We start from the raw sequence: 13,100 nt of genomic DNA on the forward strand, positions 1-13,100 counted from the left end.
GAACCAGGGTCCAGTTTGTAGAAGAAAGTTAACTTACCTCAATACCTGTACAGGACAGGGCAGGGTCTACTTGGAAAGTAAGTATAAGTTCATAAAAAACCAGGATCAGAGCAAAAAATCAGCATAGGACCACAGAGTCATGTTAACTATGTTAAGATCTGGGATCATAAAGGTCTGGCTGGTGTTGTAGATAGGGTCCAAGGTCAGGAGAAAGGAATTTGCTCCCAAGCTGCCTCTCTACAGGAGAGATGTCCTTGTGTGCCTTTAAAAAACTTTCTTTTTAAAAATTTCTTTATTGGTACATGTACACATGTCATGGCGTGTATATGGAGGTCAGAGGACAACGTTGTGGAGTTGGTAGTCTCTTTCCACCTCCACTTTCCATCTCCATTCTGGAGATGGACTCCAGAAATCTAACTCAGATCACTTGCTTGCACAGCCAGCTCCTTTACCACACAGAGCCATCCTCCACAGGGTGCCTTATTGAAGGCCAAATCTCACTGGCATGATTGGCACATGGCTTTGGACAAAAGATGGGAAAAGCTCTCTTCCAGTGTCAGGGCAGTGTGGCCATGGTAAAACCTTAATTTTGGATACCTGGCCTCCAAAACTGCAAAATAATCAATTACTATTGTTTTAAGCAACTTCTTTTGCTAAACCAAATTTTATTATTCCTTCCATTTCACTCACCCTTACCTTTACCTACTGACACATCTTGCCAGTCCATCTTCTGTTTCCTTTGAGATGTTCAATAGTTTTAAAAGAAACACTTTTATGTGTTTGATGGTTCGTTTCAGGGTTAATTTTGGAGTGTGGTATAGTTATATCCCCCACTACCATAAATATTTGGTATCATTTGTTGGAACCAGCACTTTTGGTAGAAGTCAACACGTAAGGTCTATTTATGCACCCTCTGCTCTGCTGTGCTGATATCTGTCCAGGCAGCTGTCACACACTCTTGTCTAGGACAATCTTAGATTTTATACTTTGACTTGAAATTAAATGTTCCTCCTGCCCCCTTCTTTCTCTCTCATATGATAGGGATTGACTCAAGGGCCTGGCGCATGCCAGGTGCATTCCACCATTGTACTAACTTTTCAACTCCAAGCACCTCCATTTAAAAAGTGTTTGGGTTACTTGAGGTCAATTGTCCACATAAATTTGAAAATCATATTAACAGTTTCAAAAAATGTCTTTGGTTTTATGGTGATTGAGCTAAAAACATTTGATGAATTGGCATTTTAGCAATGCCCAAGTGTCCTCATCCAGGAATATGATTCACCTTCCATTTTTTTAGGTTTTCTTTAATTTGTCTTAACAGTGTTTTGTGGTTTATAGAATTTCAGTTGTGTTGTGGAACCTTAAATTTCAACTTCAGATTTTACCTTGGCATCTTTGAGTTTCATGAGGCCCCAAATTCCTAACCATGAACTCCTTTGCTCTCACCAAGGAGATGCCCCACAAATTAACAAAAACAAAACAAAACAAAACCTCCACATGGCCAGTTCCCTGTTATCTATAATCTACTGGATCCTCAACCTATCAGACATCAGCTTTTGCCACACAAGAGCATTATTGAAGCAAACTGATGACATTTACTCAGTAGGTCACCTCACTCTCATGTTACTACAAAGTAGTAGCTGTGACCCATGACGTGGCTGTTTTTCTTTGTCCTCAAGTATGACACCTGGATGGCCCTGAGTAACATTTGGTATTCTTCCCCCATTGAGCTGTGAGACCATGTAGCAACTGACCTTTGGTCATCACACCTCTCCAGTGTTGGGTATCATGTGTAACTGTCTCATATTCTTTGGGGGAACATGAAGGTGGTTCCTTCACCAACAGGGTAAACAGGAAGTGATCAGCACACAGGCCTTATTCATCTTTCATTAAGTATATTTCTAAAAAAAATGTATTTTTAAAGTCATGGTAAGACAAATATATCATACAACTTAGCATTCCAACCCGTTTAAGTTTACACCTTGGCTGCAATAAGTACATGAACATTACTGTGCAAACAACCCTTTCATCTATTTCTAGAACTTTTTTAACTTCTAAAAATGAAACTCTATATTAATTAAACAGCAACTCTCCATTCCTATAGGCCCTGGCAACCATCGGTCTACTTTCTGTCTCTATGAATTTGACAGAGCTACATGGCTTGTGTAATGAAACTGTATATTTGTGTGTGATTGGCTCATTTTACATATTTTAACGTCTCCAGGATTCACCCATATTGCAGCATGTGTCACTCTCTCTCATTCTTAAGATGGATTGCTATGTCACTAAATATTTTTTTTTTTACCACAGTTTGTTTATTGACTCATCTGCTAGTGGATCATAGTTTAGATCCTTTTGGAGTGTGTGTGTGTGTGTTTTACTGGGAATTGAACCCAGAGACTTGGTTATACTAGGCAAATACACATGAACTATATCTCCAATCCAAGGCATTACATTTTGTTTCTTTTCTCAAATGTTTTATTTGCTCAGATCTACATTTTAAAAGCTCCACCACCTCTGTTGACCCTTATTCTACTACATAAGAACCTTTGATTGACAGGACAGTAATTCTTTTTTTTTTTTTTTTTTTTTTTTTTTTTTGGTTTTTTGAGACAGGGTTTCTCTGTGTAGCTTTGGAGCCTATCCTGGCACTCGCTCTGGAGATCAGGCTGTCCTCGAACTCACAGAGATCCGCAGCAATTCTTTTTAAACGTTTTTTTTAAATAAAGATACATTTATTTTATGTGTATGAGTGTTTTGCCTGCATGTATGCATGTGTACCATGTACATGCCTGGGAGATCAGAAGAAGGAGTGAGATCCTCTGAAACTGTTACTGTGGGTGGATCAAGAGCTGCAAGTGGACGCTGGGACTCAAATCTGGATCCTTTGCCAGAGCCACTACTGCTCTTAACTGTTGAGCCATCTCTCCCGCTTCAGGGGCCGCGATTCTCAATGCCAAGTGGGAATGTCTCTAATGCCCAGGCCCCAGTTTGGTTCTGGATAAAGTTCCCAGACTTGCATACTTAGAGGGGAAGACTTCCTCGGATTAGATTAAAACCTGTGGAGTCTTTGCTTATGACCAGTGGACGCGCCCCTCCCCCTTTCCATTAATCTGTTCACGACACTCAGCGGAGGCTCCACGGTGAGCAAAGATGGAAGAGACACTGGAGAGTCAAGTAGACACTGCAATCCCTTGTGGGGGTACACATGGGGATTGACAGAGCCTTGTGGGCAGAGTGGGTAGATTTTTGTGGTTCTGGGTGACTCTATCGTTGTTGTAGTTTGAGGATCTGGAGTGGCCTCCCCCAAGTCCTGGCTACAACCTTCCAAGACTGAGGCTTCTTCTAAGCTCGTGGGTCACGGTTCCTATAGTCTTGGACTTTCTGGCTTTGTCTTGGTAGGGCTATGTCACGCTGTCTCCAAATGCTCTGTCCTTAGTGGAAAGTTTTGGTCTCTGGACATCGAGAGAGAGATCTGTCAGCTCTAGTGGTGTTCCATGACCGCTCTGAGCCGTCCACGTTATTTGGTCTCGGTCCACCCTGCCTTGTTTGTTTACCGTCTGGGTTTCTTCTCCTAGCGGGATTGCCTGTCTCTCTTCCCTTCACACCACACCTGAACCATTTGTCTCTTCTCTGCCCTCCTCCCCCTGATCTGCTTCTAGAAAACACCGTTCTCCTGATTGCCCAGAATCTGTAAACCCAGTTTACAAACCAGTGCCTGGACCCAGAAGGAGACCCCCTGTTGCATGCTTTACTTCCTCGTAGTTCTGTAAGGAGAAGGGGCTCTGCCAATCATTCGCCAGCATTGCCCCAGTGGCCTCCAGATGGCAAGTAGAGGGTTCAAGCAGGAGGATTAGAAAGAAGTTCAAAGTCATCCTCCACTACATAGCAAGGCTAACTAAGCCTGGGATATGTAGGATCTTGTCTTAAAAACAAACACAAACACCAGCTTTCCATTTACTCTTTCTCCAGCCCCCAGAAACCATCCCTATACTGTCTCTCAATATGAGTTTGACTCCTCTAGGTACCCCATCTAAGTAGGATTATATAGCATTTGTCTTCTGTGATTTCTTCCCACTGAGAATGTATTCGATTTCATTCATTTGGTAGCATGTGTCAGAATGTCTTCCTTCTTTGAAGCTAAATTACTGTATGGTGTGTCAGGCTTCATTTCTCCATCTATCCCATAGACACTTGGAGTTGCTTCTATTTTGGGGCTCTTCTGGACAGCATTGTGATGGGCATGGGTGTGCAAGCATCTCTCTGAGGTTCTGCTTTCAGAAGTTCTTTCACATGTATATCCATAAACAGAGATAATGAATTGTATGGCAATTTCTACTTTTAATTATTTTTTGAGATGGCATCATTCCATTTATCATAACAGCTATAGCATTCTGCAACCCCACCAACAGTGCTCGAGGATTTCTTCACAGCCTACCAACACTTGCCATTTTCTATTTTTTTCTGTAGTAGCTATCCTAATTGGGTACAGGCAATATTTCACTGTAGTTTCAATTTGCATTTCCCTAGATATTAGAGACAATGATCTCTCTCTCTCTCTCTCTCTCTCTCTCTCTCTCTCTCTCTCTCTTCCTTTCTTTTTAAAGAAACGCCTATTCAAATCTTCTGCCTGCTTTAAAACTTAGGTCATCTTTTTCACTGCTACTGTTAAGTTGTAGGAACTCTATATATCTTGACTATTAATCCTTCATCAGATAAGTGGCTTGCAAATGTTTTCTCCCATTCTGGAGGTTGCATTTTTCACTTCATTAGTTGTGCCATTTGGTGCACAGAAATGTTAAATGTTGACCATTTGTCTGTTTTCATTTTTGCTGCTGCTGTGTGGTTGTTCCTCTGGTTTGGACATCATCATTGCCATCTTGGGTCAGGGCAACTGTGGTACCTGCATGAAACGCTCAGCAAATCCTGTCTGTTAGCATACCCTAGATGGGGTGTGGCAGAGACTCATAAGGCTCACAAGGCCGCCTCTCTTCCCTGATACCATATAAGGGGCAAACAATTGATGGGAAGAGACTCTCTGGAGTAGAGTTGTCTATAAGTTGTGTAGGGGACTTCCCAGTGGTGTGAATGCCCTTGAGTTGCCAGTGTTTTTGTAAATAACTGCTATAAAGTCATTAGTTCACCGAGACAGACATGGACAGAATCACTTTGATCTGGGATGAATAGTCTCACCCGGAGAAGCCATGGAACAGCCATCAGACTTTGGTGTCATATCTAGGAAATTCTTGACAGTTCAGTACCATGAAGGTTTCTCCATGGGAATTTTATAGTTTTAGGTCTTAGATCTATTTTGAACTAAGTTTTGTACACAGTATCAGGTCCAATTCCATCTCTTTGTGTGTAAATATTAAATTCTTTTTTAAAAAAATCATGTGATCATGTTTGAAGGTTCATTTCTGGGGTCTTTATTCTACAGCTAAGATCCATCCATGAAAAAAGTGGGGAATCTGTCTGAATACGGCCTATTTCACCTAACAATGATTTATTTAGAGTTTCACCTATTTCATCCACTTCCCTGCCAATGTCATTATTTCATTTTCCTTTACAGCCAAATAAAATTCTAGTGTGCACATGTGGCACATTTTCTTTAGCTATTTCTCCGTTGACAGACATCTAGGATTGTTCCATATCTCAGTGTTTGTGAATGATGTAGAATGATGTAACGGTAAAATGAATATGAAAGCATTCAGACACACCTTTGAGAACAGACACACAAGTGGGGCAGCTGGATAACATGGCAGGCCTACTTGTACGTTTTCTAGAAATCGCCATACTGATTTCCACAGTGACCAGACCAGTTTATACTCCCCTAATGGTAAATAAGGGTTCCCTTTCCTCTAAATCCTCACCAGCATTTTTTGTTTGTTTACCTTTCTCACTGTGATTGAGATGAAATCTTAAAGTAGTTTTAATTAGTATTTTCCTGATTGCCAAGGATGTTGAACATTTTTTTTTATTTCAAATATTTACTACCACATGTTTCTTCTTTTAAGCAATATTTAAATAAAACAAGGTGTAATGAAATTGAAGAAGCTACTAAAAGGTGGAAAAACCTTACATGCTCATGGATTGGCAGAATTAGCATTGTGAAAACGGCTATATTACTGAAAGCATAATATAGACTCAACACAATTCCCTTAAATTTTCCAATGATATGCTTCACAGAACTAGAAAAAGCAATCTTAAAATTCATATGAAAACAAAAAGACAAAATACTCATCAGTCAAACAAACTTAAGAAGCAAGAACAATACTGGACGTATCATAATTCCTGACTTCAAACCATACTACAGAGTAGTCATAGTGAAAAAACAACACAGTACTGCTCTCTCTCTCTCTCTCTCTCTCTCTCTCTCTCTCTCTCTCTCTCTCTCTCTCTCTCTCTCATGCACACACACACCACTACAGAAACTGATGGAATAGAATAGAGGACCAGTAAATAAATCCACAGTTATACCCATCTTATTTTTGACAAAAGTGCCAAAAACATACACTGAGGAAAAGTCTCCCAACAAGTGATTCTGGGAAAACTGGATATTCACATCTAGAAGAATGATATTAGAACTACATCTCTTGCCCTGAACAAAAAAATTAAAAATGGATCAAAGATCGGAAACATTGAAAATGATAGAGAAAAATGTCAGAAAAATGCGTCAAGATTCAGATATAGCATCTTTCTGAAAGGACTCCAATAACACAGGAAATAATCCCAAGAACTGACAAATGGTTTACATGAAATTGAAAGGCAGTGAAAGAAACACTTATCAGAGTAAAAAGCTAGCCCACAGAACAGGTGGAAAAACACACTGTGCCTGCAGCTGGAAGCAGAAAGACAGATGTCTGTTGCTACTTAGCCCTTTTCTTCCCCCTTTTTTTATTTCCCTCAGGACCCTAACCCATGAGGTGCTGCCATCCACCTTGAGGCTATATCTTCTTTCCTGTTTACCCACTCTGAAAACACGCACAGAGACACCTGTTTTACAGGATTCCAAATCTAGTCAAGTAGACAATGAAGATTAACCGTGGTAGAGCTTCCTTGAGGGATATTGTGTAACCATTTCTTTTTAAATGAGGTTAAAACCTTCCACCTTGAAGGGAAACTCATTAAGACACAGGAAGTCACAAAGGAGGTGAAACAAGATGTTTTAAGGGGAGGGGATAATGGGGGATAACCTTCTAGTGTCAGTGAGTGGGATAACCCCATGCCGGAAGGTTTCCAGAGAAAGAGGGAAATCTGCCGCCACAGCCTGCCCTGTTGGGCTGCTGAGAGGCATTGGAGCAGCTTCCATATGCTCGAGACAACCCGGCGCTCTTGGGCATTGTACTCAGCACTTCTGAGATGATAAAGACAGATCCAGATAAAGAAAAACTTCTAAAGGAGGTTTACACTACATTTAAAAATGTATGTAGGCTTGTGAGAGAAAAAGTAACAGGAGGAAATAGAGTAACCGGTTGTGGTGGCCAACACCGGTAGGATTTGCTGAAGGAAGCAGAGGCAGGCAGATTTCCACAGAGAAACCCTGAATCAGAAAAAAAAAAAAAAGAAACAAAAGGAAGTAAAAGTAAAATAGTAAAAAAGCCACCTAGAGATGAAAAATACACAGAGAATCAGGATAATAAATGCCATACTGTTGTCTTTAAATTGTTTGATTGCCGAGGAAAGAATTACTGCTGCTAAAATACATTTGATTATAAATGCTGCTAATTTAATCCAACTTATACATTTTAAAAATGCTTTGACTTCAAAATTTAAGTCTAAGGACAGGCTACTTAGAAATAAAGGTTTTACTTGTATTTCCACAGAAAATCAAAAGCTGTGGATTCCTTCCAGACTAATATGGTTTGATCAAGCAAGACCCCCTGAAGCTGAGCCGATACAGCCTTACAGACTACAAAAACAAGGACTTGGTCAGGTTTCTATGTTTTATCACAATCCCTATGGTATATGAACATCGTCCACAATCAGCAGGAAGCAGTTTAGAAAGAACGATGCCCATATTCCCAAATATTGTTTATAAATGTTTGTTTTCATTTAAATGGGGTTAGTTATAAATGATAATGAGCATAGTCAATCTCTTTTTAAAGAAAGAAAAGGGGAATAGGATATAGGAATGAATACTTTGCATTGGTATAGATTTTCATTTATTGATACAACTTTAAGGTCAATTTTGTGATATGTATATGTCTCCTCTTGTTTAGATATTGTGTTTATACAGCTCTTTTACCTATAATAGTCAGAACTTATAATTAGGTTAGTTAGGTTTTCTAGATATACAGAGATGTATGTGAGATGGATAGGTATTCTTCAAACCTTCAAGACCTACAGAAATATGGCCTTTAAATGGTTTAGGGTTTATCTTGGCAGTGAGACACAACTACTCCTAGCACACCAATTATGTCAAAAAGAAAGATGGGCATCGAAGAAACTTGTTATGGAGTTTGCTTTCAACATGGCAAAATTAGCCATTTGGGCAAGAAACTGCTCTTGCCTGGACTGTTTGTCGCTGAATAACCTGGACCCACAAGAAAGTGACTGCTGAACTTACAAAACAAGACAGTACTGAAGGGTTCCTGTTAAAATGGAGAAGTGTGCCAGACACACTGTGGCCTATGGGCTGAAGATGGTTGCCCCAACATTACAGAGGAACTTTGGGTGACTGTCCAAGTAGTGAGATGTCTCTGTCAATTCTAGAGTTTATATATTTTCCTTCTGTGGTCTTTGATAGAGTTGAAGACAGATAGTTATGGTTATAGTTTTCCTCAGTTATTATAAAAGATAAGTTATCCTTTTATTTTAGATAGAAAAGAGGAGATGATGGGGGAAGTACTTCTGTGTATGTCTATCTTATTGATTGTTAAATAAAATACTGTTTGGCCAATGAAATGGCAAGTTAGGCAGGACTAGGAGTCAAAGAGGATTCTGGGAAATGTAGTAGAGAAGTGCTGATCCAGGCAGGAAGTGACATAGCAAGGAGATTCATATTTAAGCGAAGGAGAAACAGGAAGGGCCCTTTTTTCCCCTCGGCTCCTGCTCCAGGGGCACAATATGATCCGCCAACAAGGAGGGATGCCAATAAGGCGTCTGAAAAGATAAGTCTTATAAAATATATAGGTTTATGATAGTTAAGACTGAGCTAACAGATGAGAATCCTAGTCATTGGCCAAGCAGCTTTAAACCTAATACAAGTTTCTGTGTATTCATTTGGGCCTAATTCGGGCTGGCGGCTGGCGGCTTGCGTAAAGCGTACACGTGGTGGTGGGGCTCCATGGCTTTTGGTGGAAAGATTTATCGTAACACCCTTCTGTATGCTGTGAATTTGTTTCTCTTATTGGTTGATGAATAAAGCTGTTTCCGCCAGTGGACAGGCAGATTGTAGCCAGGCAGGAAGTATAGTCAGGGCTACCAGACTAGGAGAATTCTGGGAAGAGGAACACAGAGAGTGAATCACCTGAGTTGCCATGTAGCTGCTGAGAAAGAAAGAGGTCCAGGCATCACTGGTAAGCCAAGACCACCAGGAGATACTTAGATGAATAGAAATGTGTTAATAAGTAAGAGAGAGCTAGCCAGTAAGAAGCCCAAGCCATTGGCCAAACAATTTATAATTAATATAAGCCTCTGTGTATTTATTTGGGACTAAATAGCTGTGGGACCAGGTAGGACAAAAACTACTGTCTACAAGGTGAAACATTCCAGCCTGCAGAGAAGCTCCATAAGCTCAGGGAGTAAACACTAAAAGGCTTCAGGAAGTTCCTGAAACTGACCAGTCAGTACGTTCTTCCCATATAAGCAGTAAGGATTGCTGAAGGACACTCTAAGACAAGCTGAGCTGCCTAAAAAGGCCATTTTTTCTAGCCTGTCATGCTGTTTGCAGGCTGTGCAGTGTGACCAGGTTCCTGGTTAGCAACTGTGCTATGATGGACTTTGGTGATGCAGCTGTCTTTGATTCATTTCTTCTCCTGGAAGTAACCACACACCTATACTTCAGTAAGTAATTCTAATAAAAACTCACTGGCTCACCAAGTTGGACTTTGATGATCTCCGTACTTTGTTCTGTTGTTAGTCTCCTATCTGTGGTGAGTAGATGTTTGCTCATGTCTTCCCAGGAATAGGGTCACAAAACCAGGGAGTATTTAAGCTGAATTATGGTTTAAGTGTATAAATATGGTGAAAAAAATGAGATGAGAATGTGTTGTAAGGAGGCAGAAGTGCCTGCTTCATTGAGAAGGGCTTGTGTAGCTGGTGGGCTGCCTATTGGCAGAAGAGCCTGTGAAGAACTGCAGAGTGAATCCCACAAGCCCTCCTTGTTCTTAAAGAGAAAGGATCCCTGGCCCCAAGTCTAATCACTTGCCACAGTGTGTACTGGACTTAATGCAACATTTGCTGGCCAGAATTGTTCCTCAGTTCAGGTCAGAATTCACCCCGTGATGGTGATACCAGACTGCATGGTTCCTATGAAGACAGTCTCTTCTTCCTCGGAGAACGTCAGGAACTTCTCAGGTGTCCTTTCCTTGCAGACAGCTGCATGCTACAGTGGAGGCTGGGCCTATCTTTGATCCCAGAAGATGAATTATGGTGGGATTTAAGTAAGTGACACTCAGATCTTTTGGTCTTAGTAAACTCTTAATTGGGTCTCCTAGGGAGTTTCTGCTATATACCCAAGTTTGAATGATAGTTTTTGGTTCATTGTTCTTTCATGTAAAAATTATGTTCTCTGAAAAGAGCAGATAGTTTAGCTGCTCAGACAGAAATACAAGTGCTTTTTTTTTTCTTTTCCAGTTAACCATTGACTGTGTGCATTACAAGGATGGAACCCAGAACCTTAATGTTGGCTAAGGGCTTTACCACTGAGCCATGTTTTACTTAGGGTTAAACACTACGACCAAAAGCAATTTGGGGAGGAAAGGGTTAATTTGGCTTACACTTCCATATCACTGTTCATTATCAAAGGCAGTCAGGGTAGGAACTAAAACAGGGCAGGAACTTGGAGGCAGGAGCCAATGCAGAGGCCATGGAGGGGGTGCTGCTTACAGGCATGCTCCTCAGTGGCTTGCTCAGCCTGTCTTATTAAACCCAGCACCACCAGCCCAGGGTGTCACCACCCACAGTGGGTGGAGCCTTCCCCCATCAATCACCAGCTAAGAAAGTGCCCAACAGGCTTTCCTATTTTCTCAGTTAAGCACAGTCTTCCACTGTCTGGATGCTGAGGCCTCAACAGCTTTGTCTTATGTGTGCACACATCAACACCACTGATCTAAGATAAACTGTAAAGTTCACGATAATCGCCAATGCTGCAAACTTCACCATAATTTTGCTTATTGTCAAATTCACAAATTAAGAGTGTGTTCAAGCCTTTCCGGCGGTGACAACCTCCCTACGAGAACATGCTTCTCTCAAAGGATCTCCATCCCTCTCTAGAAGAGGAAAAGAGGAAACACAAGAAAAAGCGCCTGGTACAGAGCCCCAATTCCTACTTTATGGATGTGAAGTGCCCAGGATGCTATAAAATCACCACGGTCTTTAGCCATGCACAAACGGTAGTCTTGTGTGTTGGTTGCTCCACTATCCTCTGTCAGCCCACAGGCGGAAAAGCAAGGCTGACAGAAGGATGCTCCTTCAGGAGGAAGCAGCACTGAAAAGCACCTGATTCAAGATGAGTGGGAACCATCCCAATAAACCCATTTTGGATAAAAAAAAAAAAAAAGAGTGTGTTCAAGCCAGGCATTGGTGGCACACAACTTTAATCTCAGCACTCGGGAGGCAGAGGCAGGAGAATCTCTGTGAGTTTGAGGCCATCCTGGTCTACAGAGAGAGTTCTAGGACAGGCTAAAAAAAAATACAGAGAAACCCTATCTCAACAAACAAACAAACAAACAAACAAAAAGAGTGTCTTCAATGTTTTGCTGGTGCTATAATGCTAGCATTTGGATCTAACCGCCTCCAAAGGCCCACGTATCAGAGGCTTAGTCCACACCTGATAACACTCTAAGAGACAGTGGAACTAAGGGGTGGAGCTTAGTGGGAGGTCTTCAGGTCACAGGTGGTGTGACTTTGAAGAGAATACGGAGATCCCAGCTCTCAGCCTTTTCTTTCACATCTCAGACTAGGATGTAACAGTTTTGCTCCCAACCTGTTCCTCCCATGATGCACTGTTCTACCACCCTGGGATCTGCTAATGACCGAAAGCAGTGGGTCTGCCCGATATTGGGTTGGAAACTCTAAAGTGGTGAACCTAAGTAAGTGTTTTTTTTATAAACTGGTTTTCTAGGGCATTTTGTTACGGTCATGGAAAGCTGACTAGCAAAGGAACAAAGCAAAGCAGAACGACAACTGTAGCTCCATCTGCACCTCCACCCATTACTGAGGTAAGAGTGCCGTTCTGCCTGGGAGATATTAGCTCAGTCCTCTTGTTGACAACACAGTCTGTGGTCGGATGAGCTGCTTTCAAACCAGACGGGGATGATGTTTCTTCTATTGAGTTTTGATTCAGCAGTGTCAGCAGCATGAGACTTTATTGCCCTTACGGCTAAGGCAGTTTGATTATGTACCCTGTAAAATGCTTCCATGACTTTTTATTGCTAGTGTTAAATGCTGTAACAAACCTTTAATTTTTTTATTTTAAGAACTTATAGCATTTATGCTTAATTATTCAATTCCTTTTTCTTTAAACTCTTTAAAATGATAACTCAATTTAAAAGACCACATTAGGGCTGAGATGAGACTAGGATGTAGCAAGGGAGGCACCCAGAGAGCAAGATTTGTGGAGAGATGGTGATGACCAAGCCCTGCTTCCTGCTGAGACTGACACTATCTTCAGTGTCACACAGTACATGAGCCTTTCTCTGTCTTAGTGTCTTTTCCTGTTGCTGTGATAAAACACCCTAACAAATGCAATTCAAGGGAGAAAGGGTTGATTTTGACTCACAGTTTAGGGGTACAGTCCATGGAGTTCTAACCATTACCATTTCTTGCTTGTTACTGAAACATTTTCCTAGTTTTGTTGTTACCCTTGATCCCTATAGGACCCTCAGGGTATCCCAGTGAGTCTTTTCAACTGAAAAAGAAATCCAGAACTGGTGAGA

At 41.2% G+C, this 13,100-nt stretch overlaps 1 protein-coding gene across 1 annotated transcript; it reads left to right on the top strand.

Annotated features, from left to right (window-relative positions):
• The first annotated feature begins 11,402 nt into the window (after positions 1-11,402).
• On the top strand, positions 11,403-11,717 carry LOC100764707 (40S ribosomal protein S27-like). Its single transcript, XM_027408303.2, has one exon. It carries the CDS (start codon positions 11,403-11,405, stop codon positions 11,652-11,654), a length of 252 nt encoding a protein of 83 aa, XP_027264104.1. The 3' UTR covers positions 11,655-11,717.
• Positions 11,718-13,100: the final 1,383 nt, after the last annotated feature.

The sequence above is a fragment of the Cricetulus griseus genome, chromosome 3, assembly GCF_003668045.3.
Source record: "Cricetulus griseus strain 17A/GY chromosome 3, alternate assembly CriGri-PICRH-1.0, whole genome shotgun sequence".
Taxonomy (NCBI): domain Eukaryota; kingdom Metazoa; phylum Chordata; class Mammalia; order Rodentia; family Cricetidae; genus Cricetulus; species Cricetulus griseus.